The sequence below is a fragment of the Aphis gossypii genome, chromosome 1 (genome assembly GCF_020184175.1).
Source record: "Aphis gossypii isolate Hap1 chromosome 1, ASM2018417v2, whole genome shotgun sequence".
In the NCBI taxonomy this organism is placed as follows: Eukaryota; Metazoa; Arthropoda; class Insecta; order Hemiptera; family Aphididae; genus Aphis; species Aphis gossypii.
The window spans coordinates 62,204,344-62,223,460 of NC_065530.1; the positions used below are offsets into that span (position 1 = coordinate 62,204,344).

The following is a 19,117-nucleotide window of genomic DNA, read 5'->3' on the forward strand; positions in this document are numbered from 1 at the left end:
TATTATATTATGAAGTATAAATGTATAATATTAGCTATAGTACTAGTAATAATCATCAGTATGTATGTAAATAAATATAAAACTAATTGCATTTAGTATTGAATGTGGGAAGGACAACTTGACATAGTTAAAATACATTTAAAAATTAATTATATTTTATTTAAGAAGAATATTATAGATAAATGCATAATAGTTTACATAGATTTTGTTTCTTACATACTATTTTATATTAAACAAAATTAAAAATTAATAAAACTACTTGATTTTATGTTTGAAATTTAAACATCTATCTTTTCTTTCACTAAACATATTAATTACTTTTGTATTAAAATCTATATCATTTAAAATCATTTCATTTTCAATGTTAATCATTGTTAAAGCATTCAACTTTTCTTTGAACATGGTGTTTTCTAGGCACGTCTTAATCATTTTCAAAGTTGAATAACTGTTATCATTTTCTGCAGTTATTGGAGGAATTGTTATTAATAATCTTAATAATAAAATAACTTCTTTAAAAGTATCAATCATATCGTTCTTTAAAATATATCGATATGTTGGAATAATACCAGACAAATTACGAAAATCATCTCTATAATATATAACTTGAAGCTCAGTTTTCAATCTATCTTTATCAAAAAATGGATAACAATGAAACATACACTGAAATAATTGAGTTGGAAATTTTTTTGAATACGCGGAATACTTTTCAGCTTGAAATAGCTTAACTACGGTTAAGTGATTAGTGAACTCTAAACGATCTTTCGTTGTATCTACTAAAGTATTACAAATTTCAATAGCTAATTGTTTTCGGGATTCATTGTTGTAGTTGAGATTATTGCATTGCTCATCCTGTTTTATTCTAACATTCACGTCCGGCAAGTTAGAAGCAATTTCAATAATATTAGTCACCTTATTACGTACTTCAGATATTTGTTTTTCGAATTGTTGAACCAAAATCGGGAGACATTCATTGACAGAGTCTTCTGTAGAGGTGGTTTTCACACTATTGTGGAAACTCTGGATATTTGGCATTATTTCATAGAAGACCGACAACCATACTACAAAAACCGAATCACTCAATAAACGTTTTATTGATTTTGCCTGATTAATTGTCGACGTCTGTTCCAATGTATCTATTATTATGTCCATGCAATGCATTATCTCGCTTCGATATAAGTACACAGTCTTCAAAGTGCCGCCCGTCCCAGTGAAATCGCATTTGGACTGCGACGACTGGTTGTTTATTAGCCCGTCCAGTACAGTTACCTTTTGAGGCGAGTTCGAAAAAAAATCAGTTATACCCGATAAATCCGAAAAGAAAATTTGTATTTCTTTATTCGTAGAAACTGCCTGTGTCATCTCTACATGCAAATGATGAGAGTGACAATGCATATAGTGGGCGTAAGGGTACAGTTCTTTAACCCCAACATTTACTTTGCTGATGATCGCTGTACCGCCATACGATTGAGCCACTAATTTATACGACGCGTCTTTTACAATCGAGTTAATTTCGGACAATATTGTTTGCGTCAACGATACTACATTGTGTCCATTGGTGGCGTTGAAAAATCCCCAAAAACGTTCCACGGGAAAACCATTTAATTCATAGCGAAACAGTAAAACAAAATGAACCGTGCTTGAAACATCGATGGTCCCGTCAACAATTATTGAAATGAATTGCGCCTTTTCGATTTCTGATAAAATGATCTGACGGGCTACAAGGAACATACAGTCCAACAAATCGTCGTGGATTGTCATAGAAGTCCAATCTATGCTAGTTGAAGTTTCAAAATAGCAACGTAGTTTTACATCAGAACTTTTGCATAGTTCAACGGCGCCTAGCAATACGCTGTTGTTATTACTGGAGGTCATTACATTATTATTACCTTGATTCTGCAACGAAAGATTATATGCCCCACAAAACTGTACACATTTGAGATATATTTCTAAAATATAACGGTTTTTTTCGATTTGTTCATTATGGCGTTTTATTTCTATTTCGTTAAGTTTATCAATTTCATCATTTACATAACGATTGCCGAGCACTTTAAGGTTAACTTCACTTTGTAAATGATCAAATGAATTTTGATGTATTTTTATTTTTGATGATAAATGGCTCAATTGTTTTATACCACATTCAGTCCACGAAGATGTATTACCAAAACATAAACATGGAAAACAAAATACTGCTTTTTCGACTTCACACCCACACAACCACGTGTGGTTTTTGTAGGTATCTGCATGAAAATGACGTGTGTATTCCTTGTTGCATTTTTTCGATTTTGAAATGAAACCTTTCAAGTCTGGAGTCGGTCGTCCTAGTTGCTTTATTTCCATTTGTTCTTCATGCGTTAACATAGAGAATGGATTTCTGATTAAATTTTGCACGGAATTTTTTTTTATTGACGGTTCCATTGTACTTTATACTGTTATAGATTATGTTATTATAATGTAAGATTAGGTATACATAATATTAAAGCAAATTAAAAAATAAATAATATAACATACCTACTTAATAACTACGTCGCATCAACAAAACATATTAAACTTACAAGAAAATTTAAAGTTATTAATTATTGCAATATAATAATATATAAATATATAAAAGTATATTATCGATTCAAATAAGTACACCGTACAGATACAAGTGGTAACAGCACATTTAACATTGACGACTATAATTCACCTGATTTGGCGGATAATATCCATGTACGTACGATATCCTTTAGTGATGCAGGTAGGTTATACGGGTAGTTGTTTAATGTTTAAGTCGATTCGTCGGCCGCGTTATTTACAATAGTTTCCCCTTCTCATCATTTTTGTATTTTCATCACATCGACATCTGTATTATGTATCAGCATGACATTATTTGAGTAACATAAATTCGGTCTATTTATAATTTATAATACAGATTCTATATTATAAAAATGAATATGATAGAACAATGAATTTTATAATATTATTACAATTCACAAAAGACACATATTGTTTGATTATTTCATCTTAAGTAAAAAAATGTCATTAGAAAGAATAGGTACCGATAAATTAACCAAAAAAATTACTCATTAAAAATAAAGACAGTATATCTTTTAGTAGCTGTTATATTGATTATCATTCTGAATAAATATTCATTCTCCATTTATAACACAAAAAAGCTTGGAGTAGCTTCAGAAGCAAGGAATGATCTAGCTATAATTTTTATTTTCGTCTTTTTGTGTTTTTTGTCTAAATTGTGCTTAATTTAAAATTTTAAAAATAATATTTATACTTCATCAAATACAAAGAATTAAAGAATTAAAAAAAAATGTCTTTGGTCGTTTTCTTATAAATATTATGACGTAGAATAATATTTCAGAATAAAAATCGAAATAACTATTGTGACATTTTATTAGAATTAAAATCGTCTGTTTTAAAATAAAATATTATATTATAGTCACGGAGTAGATTATTAACAATATTTGGTATGTACCTATGCAGTGTACGAGAATGCATTAAATTGCTCATGATAGTAAGTTAAAAGTTTACTATACCCGTATAAACTATAAAATGGATAATCTCATTATATATAAATAATGATCATCTACGTCCAGTGCATAACATTAATTAGGAAATGGTCTGACATGTTTCTTAGAATCTAGTAACTACAGGCAGTGGTGGCTTGAAGAACTGTATTTATTTAAATAACGTGATTAAAAAAGAAAATTTGGTGGTAGGTGTCTCTTGACAAGTATTCTGCTTAAACAATAAACCAATTTAATTGTTTTAAATTTTTTATGTCAAAAGAACCAAATAGTTTTTGACAGTAAAATGTATATATTATTAAATATATTAGATTTGGGTAAGATATTGTATAGCATATACCTACTATAGAGCTAAGTTTTATATGTAATAAAAAATTATAAATTTAATGTAAGCATTTGGCTTATTAAAAATATGCAATTAATATTATATACGACAAAATATTATGAGATTTACAGTAAAAAAAAAAATACTTAACACGTTTTAAAATAATGAAATATTTTACTTAAGTATTAAAGCAACTCAAATGTACTACACGGTGTTTTAAATTTTCAAAACTGAACGATCTTCTGCAGTTAGATCTTAATTTGTTCTAATAGTTACTAAAATCCGTTCGATATGACATGACATAAAAAATTTCGCGCTTATTATCTAAGCGAATATAAAAATGCCTTTTGTCCAAAATATGCAAAAATATGAAAATTATAATCACCACCATATACATCATTATGAGGTATGGCTCGTGGATAATACTGATAAAAGCAATAATCAGAAGTTGCAAAAAAAACTTATTGTTACACATCACATATCAAATATTGGTAGATTCTAACTTTATAGAGTTATAGATAACCATGATTATCTACTATAGATATTCGGGTATACAATGTATAACACAGATATAGATAATTATTATCTATATCTATGACGTATAATAACTCATTTGCACACAATTTCCGAACAATAGAAACCTTCGTAGAAACCTTTTTTCGTATAAATTTAATTACGTATAACCGTATAGGGTGTATAGTGTGTATACTGTATATCTGTATAGGGTGTACATAACCTGCATACCTCTCCAAATTTTAAAAGTGGTCATTAGGCAAAAGACTTGTCTAATCATAACCTAACCTTTTAGAATTTTAGATTGATCGACAACTTTTTGTGTACTATTATTATTATTTATTCACAATAACACTAAAATTACAAAATGTATTAATACATAGAAAATTAAATATTTCTTTTTTAAATTGTCTGTATTTTCAAAATTTGTAATTATTTAGTAAACAAGATTTTCTCTCAGTGTTAAACAAAATATAATAAATATAATAAATATTATTGTAAATTTTTTTATGAACCCCCCCCTCCCGATTTTTTTTTGTGTACGTGCCTGATACGAACAACGAATCTGAATGTAGATAATTTGTCAACCTAGGATATGCCAATAAATAACCTTAAAATAAGCGAAATATTTTGAAAATCAATGAATATCATTTGCAAATATTCATGATTTTGACGTATTTAGTCAATATTTGAACTTCAAAAGCTAGTAAAAAAAAAAATTGTACTTATGTATTCTTATAATTTTTGTATTACTATAAGAATAATTCATTGACTTACCTAAAAAAAAAAATTATCAACATTTATAAAAATAAAACTAAACAAAAACCTTTAAATAAGCGAAATATTTTGAAAATTAAATCATGTAAAGAAAATGCCAATCTAAATAACTAATGAAATTTTTAAATATCTAAGACTTATTTACTTTTTGAATAATAATAAATATTTAAAATCGTTATCATTACGCGAATTCATGAATATTTACAAGTTTACAACTCAAATGCTCATAGCATTTTTTCCTATAATGACGTTCAAGTTATTTCTATGGTTATTTGGAGGAAAACTTGTGGAAAACTTTGTATTAAAATTTTCAAACATGGATATAAATACTAAACTTTTTTAAAATTTAAAATTACAAAATGACTTGCAAATTTTCTCGATTTTAATGTATTTCATAAAAAGTTGGGTACTTTTCGGTTATCGTACCCTAACGGTAGGCCGGCCGGCCGGCGGCGGCGGTGGTCGAGATTCTAAACCTCTGTGCAGGCGATGCAATATTTCCAAGTGCAAAGATACTACAGGTATTCGTACAAACACTTGATTATATAATTGTAGACTGCCGTTTTTAAAAATAGTTAAGTTTATTTATTGGTGGTCTAAAGAGTTGACATCTATATAATTTTGCGAAAACGAACTCGGTATGAACCATTCTATCACCGTTGATTGGAACAATTATTTACGGGTAGTCTATACCGAAGTAATAATGAATAATTCAATTAAAATAGGGAGACCAAACTTAACAGTGGAAATCGACGAATGGTTGTTTACAAGGCGTAAAAATAATACTGGAAGGATTTTTCATCGGCAATGGGTTTTTGGTGGGATATGTAGGGATAACCGAAAAATACCGTAATATTGTTATTAGAGAGGGGGTTTGAAGGCAAAGGCGCAAAGCCCCTACGATTTGTTTTGCAACGAAAGATTTAAGCCTTCCCCTAAAATTCAATCAAATCTCCGCCTATGGCTATATTTTTGCCTCTAGTTAGCATTACATGTTACAGATAATATATAATAATAAGCAATAACACTGTTTATACTATATAAACGATATATATATATATATTGTATTTACGATACCTTACAATTTCCATTTTAAACTTTTATATAGTGTGCTTTTGAATTTTTATGCGTTTTGCATAATATTGTATGCATTGAAATGTTAATGTAGTCACTCTGTATAATCTATACAGAGATTACATCGATCGCCAAAAGATTAATTGACAGTGCCGTTGCGGTGATATTGAATTGAGTCCAGCTTATTATCTTAATATCTTTGAATTGAGTCCGTATAGATAAAATATTATAACTACCTACCGGTGGCGACCTTGAACTTTGCACATTATATATTATAGCGTAGTATCGGATATGCAACGATAACGGATATTCGTCAATCAGTCGTGTCGAATAATTTGTGAACACATAATATTTACTTTTAAATAACCTTAAGCTAAATTATTACGACTGAAAAAGGATATAAGAATTATTGAAGGGTTTAAGTTTCGTTTCCATAAAATTTTTCAAGGCGAGGTTCAACGGTGGACATGTTGTAAAAACTCGTGTATGTGTTTTTTTTAAATTAACCTCTAATAATGTTTTGTCCGATACCTACAATGAACATAATCATGATAAGTGTGACGAACAAGTACTTACTAGATAGAAAATCAGTAATGCTGTTAAAAGAAAAGCTTTGGATGATTTCTGTCCGGCCATCGAAAATTTTACATAATGAGTTTAAAAATTGTGATATTTCAACTCTTACAACAAACAAGTTATTTTAATCAAATAAAATATTCACTATGCTCGTTCATTGCTTCGTCCAAAATTATCGAAAAGTATACATGAGACTCAAAATGCATTGAAATCTATGAATATTGTAACAAATAAAGACGAAAACCTTATGTTTTTGAATGATTTCGAAAATTCGATAGTAGGTTTTTCAACAAAAATAAATTTAAATGTTTTGTGTGTAGTAAAGAATATATATATATTAACGGGACGTTTAAGAGCTGTCCTAAATTTTTTACTCAAATTTTTACGATTCATGGTTATTATAAAGATTCATATGTTCCTCTTGTGTTTTGGCTGTTGCCCACAAAAGAGTCGAATATTTATGTTAAAGCATTTCAACATATTATTAACTATTGTACATCGCTCAGTTTAGCATTTCACCTTACAGAAATGTATGTTGATTTTGAAAAGGAAATCCACAAGGCAATCAAACAAGTCTGGTCCAATGTTCGAATTAAAGGGTGTCGAATGTCGATTCCATTTGGGTCAAAGCTGGTGGCGTGCAATACAGAGGTTAGATCTGTCTAAAGAATACAAGTCTGATTCGGAAAAAAACAAACATCTAAAGTATTTTTCGGATTACCATTTTTAAACGAAACTGACGTAATCCAATAATTCACGGAAAATTTGATAGCAATAAAACCGTGTGATGACGAAAAAATTGATAATTTCACTGATTACATTTTAAATAATTATATTGACAATAATGTTGCACAGTTTTCCCCCAATGTTTGGAGTGATTTTTCTGCAACAACAAATCGAACGACTAATAGTTGTGAAAGTTTTCATTCAAAATTAAATGCATTTTTTCATTCGGGGCATCCAAATATTTTTAATCTTGTTGATACTCTTTTGGGAATACAGTCTGATATATATATTAAATTCAGAAGTAAAACAAAAAGACCATGCAAATCAATATTAGAAAAAGAAAAATTTTTACGGGAGCAGACAAATAAATACATTAATAAATAAATTTGCAAATTTGATTTTTTTAAATCTGTATTATTTAAATTTTTACCAGCCAGTATATAATTATTAACATTAATTTATTACTACTATTATTATTAAAAAAAATATATATTTTATTATACATGACTATTATTATTTAAAAAAAAATCGTTTTATTATACATAACAAACTATTATTATTTTTAAAAAAAATTTTTAAATATATATAACTAACTATTATTATTTTTAAAAAAAATTATTTTATTATACATGACTATTATTGTTAAAAAAAATATATTATTAAAAACAATGAAAGCAAACATACATTTTTGGGAGACTACTGCCAACCTTCACTTGGTGTCTCCTGGGTAATGCTAATGGGCTGAAGGGACTCAACTCGAATAACCTAACAATATTGATCGGACTTAACTCCGATAACCCAAAAATATTTGCAGGACTCAATTCAACGTCAGCCTTTCTTTTATGGGATATTACATAAATAACATCATATAATATAAATGGTACCCCCCCTAAAATCGAATTCTGAGTACGCCACAGTTAAGGGGATGGTAAACTGAGGAAAACTTTACCATTTTCTAAAACTTGATTATCATGTAAACTGCGTCAAAAAATTAAGATTATATACAATGGAGCAATTTATTTTATATACCTTTTATAAATTTTATATATAATACATATCAAAAAACCAATTTTAAAATTAAAAAAAATATTATAATTATTAACAATTATTTTAAGAGATTGTTATGAACGTATAATCAAAAAAAAAAAATTTTATTTAAAAAAAAATAATAATACAATAGGCATCACTTTATTTCTTTTTTATATTATCCCTTCTTCTACACTTCTAATTTTTATATAATATATAATATGTTGTTTTGTATTCTGTAGAAAATGTATACACATATATACATACACATTTATATAGTGATGGATGGTGATGATAAAAATATGCGTTAAATTTTGAATGGAAAGATTCATATACATTATTTGTTATAACATATTAACATCAGATTTCGATGCTCACAAAAAAGAAAGGAATATATGTCTTAAGTTTCTGTTAAATAATCGCAACATTTAAAACACTAAAAATCATCACATCTAACACTTGTAAGTAGATACTAACTAGTATTTTTAAAAGCTAAGGAACTGATATAACCAACATGTTTTGTTAAAACTTAAAAATACATTTGGATTTACCTTACCAATTTGTATGCAAGACGCAACATCACATAATTAATTAAACGATATAGGTATACATAGGTACACATAGATAGGTATAAATGAGCATGGACTCATCTATAGATAGAGCATCTTATTTTTTATTAATTTATACTATGCACATCGACTTTAATAAAAAGGTAAATTATGCCGAAATTTACATACAGCCACTGTTAATTGTTATAGTGTTGTGGCATATGATTTGTATAAGGTAAAGCGTTTTAAAAGATTATTTAAAACCTTCAGTGAAATGAGCAAAGAATTAAAAAACGAAATTTTAGACATTTTAGATAAACGAACTCGCCAAAATATTTTAAAGAAAAATTAATTAAAAAGATAAATATTTATATATTTAAACTTCTATTATAATCGTAAAAAAGTTGTTAAACAGTAATAAAATGTATAATTATAATAAAATTAATAATTAATAATAAATTATAAATACGTGCATTGCTATAAGTGTTGGGCGCGAAGATTAGGCGAAGTTAAGGCACTATATCTTTATACTAGATAAATTATCTGGACCCTTAAATTTTCCTAACTATTCCTGAATACACATGCACGCCAAATAAAAATTTAAATGTCTAAAAATGAAACTAATTACTCATCTATTATAATCAATAATGAGTTAAGAGTTAATTTAATGTGTTAAAAAATAATTATAAATCCACTGTAAAATATTTCACAAAGTACTATTTATGTAAAAACTTACAACTTTATCATGATAAATTAGAATTGTTCAATCTTAAATAAATTATTCGATACTAACCACAAAATTATTAGTTAGGTACGCGATTTACAAAGAAATAGTACTTATAGTAGTAATTACCTGTGTTTATCTAAATATTATATATATATATATATATATATATATATATATATATATATTGATATTTAAATATATAACGAGTTGAAGTATAGTTAATAAATTCACATATTATTTTTCTATTAAACTAAATATACTTGCCTCATGCCTGTATGGAAATTGTTCATATTTATATTTGTTTACCTATGTGAATGAAAGAAATGATCACTGCCACTCTTTTCTCAATATTATCTTTAAGCTCTAAATATTAAGTAATATCAAATATAGAACACGTAAAACTATTGATTATAGAATGTATTCTAAAACGATATCATTACGGCATAATAATTTATTAATATGTCAAAATGGTAATTAAATAAAATTTGCCATGTACCTATTTCCAGTTTTCTAAATAATTCAGTTTATCACATCGTAATTAATATTTGGGCATAAAAATAAAAATTAGAAGTAATGTAAAATGTATTGTATACACTATTAATTGAATATTAAAGTATAAATGTATATTGTAAATTGTTTTTCGATTTTAGAAAGATATCGCTTACTTGGTATATTTCATACGGAGAACAGAAAAAAGTTTCGGGGAAAAAAAGTACAAATTGGAATATTTTAAATAAAACTTGTTTAATCACTCTGTATGATATATAATTATGCACGGGTTTTAGGAAAAATAAAAAATTTATTTTATTTTATTTTTTTTATAATTTATTTTTGTAAATTTGTAACGTTTATATCATAATTCATAACATATCATGCAGTGACTAGATATATTATGTTTTTTTTAAAACGAGATTTAAAATATTCCAATTTGTACCCCCCCCCCCCAGACTTTTTTCCTATCATCATTTCGTACATGTGCGGGAATAGAATTTTGTTTCATTTAATGAAATTCATTATTCAGTTATTGCTATCGACGTGCGTGTATGTGAACCTAGCCTTATTCGAATATTTTTCAAATAAATTACAGTATTCATAAATTTCATAATATTAGAATATTATTAATATATTATACTAAATATTCAGTTGTTCATTTTATACAAACATTATACGTATCGAATTAAAATAGAAAGTAGAAACTAAAGGTGGAAAAAACCTTTGCACATGATAAATAACAATGGTCATTATTTCGTTATTATATTTATTACTTATAATTTAAAAACATTATTCAGGGAGGACTTAAAACGTTATTATACGTTGCATATTATATTACTATGAATCTTATTGTTCAACATATGATATTTTTAAAATAATATATTAATTAATAACACATTATGTAGAATAATTTTTAAGATATTAAATATTTTCAGTGCCGCAACTAGACATCATAAAGTGGGTGTGTAAACCTTAATTTAGGACTTAAATATTATTTTAACATTTTTAACACACCGATTTAAATATATATATACAGCCTTATATATACTTATAATACTACATTGATTTGGGGCCGATGTGCAATGCACACCTTGCACACTCGGTAGTTGCGGCACTGTCTATTTAGTATTTATACACGAACTTAATCACATTGTTTTACGCTAAGGAGGTATCGACTCAAAAGTTAACTTTGCTATTAATAACAATTATATAATATGGTATAAATATTTAATATATATTACTATGAATTTCAATAATAAAACCAATGCAATATTTTCGGCAGTGGCGTAGTTACAGAAGGGGAGGTGTAAGGGGTTTCCAACCCCCCAAACCAAAATCTTTTATACAATGGTTAGAACAAAGTAAAAATGACGTTTAGTTCGATTAATAACTTACAATTTGTATCATAAATATATTTAACCCCCCCCCCTAGAAAAAAATCGTATCTACAATCTACACCACTGGTTTTCGGGGAAATTAAATTAAATCTACCTACAACCTACTGTAATACTAATAAGTACCTAGTTAATAGTAAAATAAATTATGAAATGTACTTGGTGTTATTAACTTATTTTTATAGTGTCGTTAATGATGTGGGAGTGTCAGACCATTTCCACTTTTGAATTATTTTTCGTGTAGGTACAAGGATATATTATTAAATCCTAATTTAACACATCCATTACGTGTCCTATTGTCATAATCGAAATTTAATGTACATCAGAGCGGTACCCATCTTTTTTTCATTGAGTTATTGTTATATAATAAAAATTATATTTCATTAAAGCACATTGTATATTAAGACCAAATACTGTACCGACAACGAAGTCTTATTCTTCTTCTAATTCTCACAAAAATATTTAAAAATATGTATTAAAACGTATCTTACCTACATTCAACGATTTTGCTAGTGCGTTACCGAAAATATATGCCGTGCCGCTGTCACTATACTCACTAATATTAATAATTGTAATTTATAGTATATAGTTGGTTTCTACCTACAATGTAATAAGTATCAATATTTAAATTGCTTGTTTTATCGAAAGATTATAATATTTAATCTATTTATATTCAAAACATGTACGTTTTGACTTTTGTGGAACACGAAGCAGATTATATTATTATAATAATTAATATTATTAAAAACATGGGGATCCGGGATTGAGCGATTCGCAGGTACTAAAGTCTAAAAACTACATCAGCTGTACCGTAGATACTATATTATACCGTATGAGTATAATACGGCATTACGGCAAGTTCAGTTTTGTTCAAATAGTAAATACCAAAGAGGTTATATACAATGTTGCTTATAATTTCATTCCAATAAAATTATTATTATATACCTATATCATTGTTTTTGCTCACACAAAAGTATAAACAAGAATTTTGTTATCAATCAATAATAATCAACCATTTCAATCATTCCATTAATTTATTCAAGTTCAAAGTGCCAAAGTGCAATTAATAGGCAATAAAATGATTTCTTTTCGCTAATTCCCTAATCTTTAATATAGAATAATTATTAGAAGTTAATAACTTATGGTTTTACACTTTGCTTGTACACTTATTTCGCATTTTTGTATTGAAATATTGCTAAACTATACTACCTACTTAACAATTTTCATAAAATGTTTCATTACCTAGTGTCAACATAATGTACTTAATTTGTTTCATATATTTGGCTAGTTACCTGAAAGGTAAATAATTAAATGATTGATATTTAATTTTTCAAATTATTTATGTATTATTATTTTGTCAGGTATTTTACCAATAGTTTTATCCAGTCATGCATTTAATCCATACAGTTTAATTCGCCTTGCTCGAAGTTCACAGATACACAGTTTAAAAACTGTCCCTTCTAGTTCTGGACTTGTCAATAATGTTCAAGTAAACAATAAATCACAAATTGTTTTGTTAACAGAAAATTCTACAGAATTCAATGATAATTTTGCTTTAAAAGAACAATATGAACTTCAGAATGAAACAGGTTTGTATAGGTATTATATTTAATTTACAGATAAAATAAATAATTGATACATTTATTTGCAGATATAATTGATAGATCAAATGACACATATACAAATATCACATCTTTACCTGAAATTTCAAGTTATATGAATTCTCATTTTGTTTTGATATCTGGAGCTTCTCTTGCTGGCTGTGTGATTCTCCTATCATTTGGTATTTTATAAATAATTCTAGTTAACCGTTCAAAATCAGTTATAATTTAGTTTATTGATTTCTTGATGATAGTAAAAACATGAGAGTATTTAAAATATTAAGATAAAAGTAATGCATGATGTTTTTTATGCATATTTTTCCTAATATAATACAATATAAGCTAACTGTATAAAACTGTACCTTGATTAAAATGATTATTTTTTTTTTTTAACTGATAACTAAATTTATTTTTCTGTTAAATAATTCAATACTGAAAAGTTAACTTAATATTTCTGTTGGCTATTAAAACGAAATCAAATTTTAGAGTTGCTATTATGTAATATTTGAAATTCAAAATCAGATTATTGTGAAATATTAAGGAGCAAAAAATATTATATTTTTTGATTATTAACTCAACTATTTTAAGTATCTAGTTCTAAGCAAAAAAAAAAATCACTAAATATTTAATGAGTATTTATTATAAATAGTAGGCCAAAATCTTTTCAATATGATTTAGTGATTAATGATTGATTTATAAAATTACAATTTTTTATGTAATTAGAATGAATATTTTGAAATGACATTATGAGTAGATCATGAAAATACCAAGTACCACTTATTTTTACTTTAGTCTAATTTCTAATAAGTTTTAGAAAGACTACTAATATATATAATCCAGTAATGTAAAAAATACTTTTTAAAAGTATTTATTATACATTTAAATACTTATGATTATTATTTTGGAGGTTTGTAATTAGCATAACAGTTTGTCGTAATCTATATTTGTTTATTTAATAATTATTGCACTTCAGAAACAAGATATTTTCTAAGTTATTGTCCATTGTGTTGACTCTTTTATTGTCATGTTCACATATGAATACTTTTACTCAAATATGTTAGAATACAGGTTGACAATGCACGTCTATCCCTGATCTCTATTACTGGTTTAGTATAGTTGCTTCTACTCATCTTTATTAGAAACAATTGGCATATTATTGTTGCCGACTTATGCATTAAGGGGTTTGAGCCAATGTAATATTAGCTCATTTATTATATGTAAAACTATCCATACTATTTAATTGAATAGTACAGTTACAATACTTATATATTTTAATATCAAAAATAAATAATTATTTTTATATTTTAATGTTGTATACATAATATGACATTTTATGTTTTTTTTTTTTTAGTTATTTTAGGATATATAATGTACAAAAAAAGTAGATGGAATACTCCTCAAGCACTTGATCATTGTAGCAATGCAGACTCTATTGGTTATTTAGATGACATGTTCAAAGTAAGTTAACTCTCTTGTATCATAATTTAAATTTATTATTGTAAAATTGTAAAAACAATATGAGTGTTGACACAATTTATTCAATAAAAAAAAAATAATAATAATTTTAAATGGCTAAATTTAGTTTAATTTATTATTATGTGATTTGTTCTTATGTTTATGTTCTTCTATAATACCAAAATTGTACAGGTTAATCGTTGTTAGGAGCACAATATTTTTAATAGCAATTCTATTTTAATAAAATACACTTAATATTACAGGAAAATTCAGATGAAATGTACAGTTTGGACAATGATTCATTTCTAAATAGCTTGGAAGCCATGACAATTCAAAATTACTGGACAGAAAATGTCAAACATACTAAATTATAAACTTGGTAGAAAATTATCTTATTATGTAATGAATTCATGTAGTTATTGTTTTACCCCATATCAAACTTCATAAACATACCATAAAACAATTATATTCAATATATTCCAAACTAATTTTGATCCAAGTTAACATTGTTATGCCTATGGTCTATTCTTAAATGTACAGAAAATATTTTTTATATTTAGTCTTTTTTTGATATTTTATTTTAAAAGTTTATGGATAACATTATATTATATTTTTTATAGTTGTATTGTATATTGTTAAAATATTGAAAACAATTATGACTAAATCTAAAAAATAAGCTCTAATTAGAATTGTATTTGTTTATACAATCAAATATGATGTTACTAAAGAATGGAAGGTTTAAGATACAATTTTACTGTATACAGTGTGATGAAAAATAAAAATTGATGTGTAGTATATTCTTCTTATTAGAGTAGATAAAATGTATACTTATTATTGCAGAATAATTTTATATAAACTAGCCTAATTATTTTTTTTATGAACAAAAATACTTAAGTATAATATTCAAATTTCATTCCTTGTTCTCCATTTAATATTATGTATGTTTCTAACTATTTAGGCAAATTTAGTATTTTTAAATTTCTTGAATAATTTTATCTTTACTTTTATTTCAGATTTAAATTAATAATCAATGTGTAAAACTTAATTATTATTTATGTTTGAATTATTTTTCTTATGAGTGATGTATGTTTATTATTAATTTTCAGCGATTTGTTACATTTTTACACTTCAGTATTTGTTTTAGGTTGTTAATAGATATAAGTTCCTAAGATGTTGTGATTTCTTAATTAATCTGTACTAATTAAAAATATGTATGTATTATAAATATAATTTTATTAAATTGTATATTAATTCATAACAAATTTATGAATTTTAAATTGTAGCAATAATGACACAAATAATGAAACCCAAAGTATTAAATTAAATAAAAATAAATTAAAATGATAAAGCAAAAGTTTTTTTAATTACTTATAAATTTAGAATAAAAACCTGTACAAACTTATTAGTTCTTTGTAAGTTCTAAAGTTTTTTTTTTTTTACTTAGTATATAATAAAATGCGTCTTCAGGAGAATATGATTCAATTTCATATTGAAGCGAAAAATAAAATTTGACTACATCCACTTCACTTTTAAGAACTGTTAATACAATGCGTTTCATCTTATAATGAAATGCCATGGTTTCCAAGAGACTCATCAAGTATCTTCCAAGACCTTTACCACGCACATTTTTTTCAATTTGAATTTCATATAGATATAAAACTTCAATCAAATTTTCAACATCAAATCGAAAATGCACAAATGCTGCTAGAGAGTTATCACTTGAATGCCGAACCAAAATGTACCTACAATATAGTATAATTTTTTTAATTGAAATATTTATTTCATATAAAATTGTTATTTACCTAGCATCTTTGTGGAATAACTCTGCACGTTTGTTTTTTCCATTCCATCCCCAAGGGCACTTCTTATATGTTTCCATCATATTGTCTTTAATCATAGAAAATACCTTATCTTTGAGAAAGGTAGTCATGGCAGGTGCTTTTATGAAATGAAATGTTACTTCGAGATCATTTTTATTATATTTCATAAATGAAGAAAATGGTTTAGTTGGATCTGCTAAACCATTCACTTTTTTTGCAGCTTGAATACTCATATTTACTTTAGGGCTATTCATCGTAGATAGCAATTATACTTACCAGTTTTAAAAAAATAAGTATAACATGAATTAATCAAAAACCTATAAAAAAAATAAAAATGTAATTATAACATGCATTATGATTCATGAAAGGTATGAAAAACAAAAATATTAACTGATTTCTTCATGCAGTTTTAGATAGACAATGATTTGTAGTACTCGTTATGTTGGTAAATTTTTGTTTTTAAAATGAAATTTTATTCAATTAGATATTATACCAAAACTGTTAAGAATATTTTGTTCTTAATAAAAAAATTATTAATTAATATATGTATACACGAATATGTAAAAATTATCAAACAAGAATTCTGCTTCAAACTGTTAAAAATATAGAACAAAAAAGAAATACCATGTATATTGTATGGTAACCGGATAATTTTCCCCCTGACTGTTTTCAGAGTAGTAGGGCATTTTCCCCCTGAAAAATGTTTCCATGCGGATATTTTCTCAACATTTTTTTTTAAGTTTATTATAATTATTTAATTGAATATTATTTATTATTTAATAAGAAATATTTTTTTTTCATAAATATGATAAAACGTAAAAAGTTATATAAAGTAAAATAGGTTAAAAATTGTAGAAACTTATTTTAATAGTCTAAATCATATAATTAAGATAGTTTTTGACAACCCAGCAATTGATTGGGTTTTAAATAGAATTTTAGATTTCAATGTTACTAGCGAATAATACAGTATGTTAGTACTATTATTTTTTATTTAGACAATCTTTTAAATATAATATTACTATTATTTTATTGTTTCAAGTAGTTGAATTCATTAAAAATATACATCTACTATACTAGGTAATTATAGTAGATATCAGGGGTGGACTGGGATTAAAAATGTCACCGGGATTTGGAATTAGAGAGGCCGCATTTATATACTTATTGGTTGCACATAAAAAATTATTTTTTATTTAATTTTGACAACAACGACCACTGGCCACATTAGGTACTGGCCCTGATAAGTATAATTGATTATATTTATAAAAAAAAAATTTTTCTTATTATCTAGCATCTAGGCCTGTGTGGCATGTGCTACTGTACTTTATGATCACTCTTAATTACAACACTATATCGAAAAGTCTAGTAAAACTTAAAAATATAATAACAAGCAACATTTTATAGATTGCAACCAATTGTACACACTACTTTATTTGTGAGGGTGTTAGTCAAATACATAGATAAAAGATAACTGGTCAAATACTTAACAATTGAATATTTTTTAATTACTTTCGGTCAGCAGTGTGTATCATTCATTGAAATTAGCTGGGAAGTAGATTATAAATATTTATGTATTTATTTAAAAAGTTCATATATTTTAATGACATTAGTTTTAATTTATTATGTATTTTTAAAATATGAATACTATATTATTACAATTATTACTTAAGACAAGAACAAATTTAAACATTTTGCCATTTGATAACCTACCAACAACTAATTGGTGACATAAAACTTATTTTAGACCTACAGCCTACTTATTAAATCAAATGGAAATTACTTCATAGTATTGTAGAATGTAACTAAAAATAAATAATTAATTAAATTCTCTATGCAATTGGAAATTTAAATACCTGCCAAACACATATTATACTAAATACTAATTAAGTAATAAATGATTTAATAAAATTATATTTTTTAATTTTTTAAATAATTTATAATACTTAAATTTAGTAATAGTAGTTATACACAATACATTTTCGTTTTATAACATTTATTTTATTTACTTATAGACATGACAAAATAGATATAATATATATTATATATATCTATTTTGTCATGCTTATAGACTTCTAGATTTTTTACCTATGTTTATATTGTTATTTGCTTATCAGTTTCTTTGTAATCTTCAATCTTTGTCCTTGGATCTATCACAAATTTTCAAAATGATTTAAGGCCTATAATGAACATAATGATATTATTTAAATATTTATTTAACTTTTTAATTATTTATTTAACGTTTAATTTATAAATTTGGTAGAATATTCTGATTTATAAATACGTCTGGATTCTATTATCTTAACTTTTAAAATATTTGCGAAATATTTACCCATTTTTAACATTTTCATTTGTCAGTGGCATGTAATAACTAATAAGGGTTCTCGATTACGGACTACGGTATTGATTTATTCACGAACACGACGCCAGGATTTAAATAAGATCCTAAGATAATCCTGAATGTATCTGTATCGTAGTTCTACATTTTACGGTTAAATTCTTTGTTATTTTTTGGCGGCAAAATATGTTTTCCCTTGATTAGATAATG

The 19,117-nt window shown here is 25.8% G+C and overlaps 3 protein-coding genes across 6 annotated transcripts; 1 reads left to right on the forward strand and 2 right to left on the reverse strand.

Annotated features, from left to right (window-relative positions):
* Positions 1–137: 137 nt before the first annotated feature.
* LOC114129183 (uncharacterized) lies at positions 138–12,569 on the reverse strand. Of its 3 annotated transcripts, XM_027993836.2 has the most exons (3): positions 12,191–12,569; positions 2,509–2,842; positions 138–2,426 (listed from the first exon to the last, which is right to left on the reverse strand). In XM_027993836.2, exon 3 carries the CDS (start codon positions 2,413–2,415, stop codon positions 256–258), a length of 2,160 nt encoding a protein of 719 aa, XP_027849637.2. In that variant the 5' UTR covers positions 2,416–2,426; positions 2,509–2,842; positions 12,191–12,569; the 3' UTR covers positions 138–255. The 3 variants fall into 3 exon arrangements, with proteins under 3 accessions (XP_027849637.2, XP_050053180.1, XP_050053182.1); XM_050197223.1 differs by having other exon boundaries at positions 138–2,842; XM_050197225.1 differs by having other exon boundaries at positions 138–2,889.
* Positions 12,570–12,744: 175 nt separating this feature from the next.
* Positions 12,745–15,668, forward strand: LOC114129184 (uncharacterized). The gene is made up of 5 exons (XM_027993837.2): positions 12,745–12,998; positions 13,061–13,288; positions 13,351–13,482; positions 14,652–14,758; positions 15,019–15,668. Exons 1-5 carry the CDS (start codon positions 12,956–12,958, stop codon positions 15,127–15,129), a joined length of 621 nt encoding a protein of 206 aa, XP_027849638.2. The 5' UTR covers positions 12,745–12,955; the 3' UTR covers positions 15,130–15,668.
* Positions 15,669–16,096: 428 nt separating this feature from the next.
* LOC114129180 (N-alpha-acetyltransferase 40) lies at positions 16,097–19,111 on the reverse strand. Of its 2 annotated transcripts, XM_027993833.2 has the most exons (4): positions 18,902–19,111; positions 18,658–18,749; positions 16,558–16,892; positions 16,097–16,497 (listed from the first exon to the last, which is right to left on the reverse strand). In XM_027993833.2, exons 3-4 carry the CDS (start codon positions 16,827–16,829, stop codon positions 16,158–16,160), a joined length of 612 nt encoding a protein of 203 aa, XP_027849634.1. In that variant the 5' UTR covers positions 16,830–16,892; positions 18,658–18,749; positions 18,902–19,111; the 3' UTR covers positions 16,097–16,157. The 2 variants fall into 2 exon arrangements, with proteins under 2 accessions (XP_027849634.1, XP_050053196.1); XM_050197239.1 differs by lacking the exons at positions 18,658–18,749; positions 18,902–19,111 and adding an exon at positions 16,967–17,446.
* Between the last annotated feature and the right edge of the window lie 6 nt (positions 19,112–19,117).

What these genes read in the sequence shown, in the direction of transcription:
- LOC114129184 (XM_027993837.2), top strand. Translation starts at nt 12,956, where the DNA reads ATGTACTTAATTTGTTTCATATATTTGGCTAGTTACCTGAAAG. An exon ending in TGAACTTCAGAATGAAACAG is followed by an intron (nt 13,289 to 13,350) that starts GTTTGTATAGGT and finishes ATTTATTTGCAG; the next exon opens with ATATAATTGATAGATCAAAT. An exon ending in TGTGATTCTCCTATCATTTG is followed by an intron (nt 13,483 to 14,651) that starts GTATTTTATAAA and finishes TTTTTTTTTTAG; the next exon opens with TTATTTTAGGATATATAATG.
- LOC114129183 (XM_027993836.2), bottom strand. Translation starts at nt 2,415, where the DNA reads ATGGAACCGTCAATAAAAAAAAATTCCGTGCAAAATTTAATCAGAAAT.
- LOC114129180 (XM_027993833.2), bottom strand. Translation starts at nt 16,829, where the DNA reads ATGAATAGCCCTAAAGTAAATATGAGTATTCAAGCTGCAAAAAAAGTG. An exon ending in TTATTCCACAAAGATGCTAG is followed by an intron (nt 16,498 to 16,557) that starts GTAAATAACAAT and finishes ACTATATTGTAG; the next exon opens with GTACATTTTGGTTCGGCATT.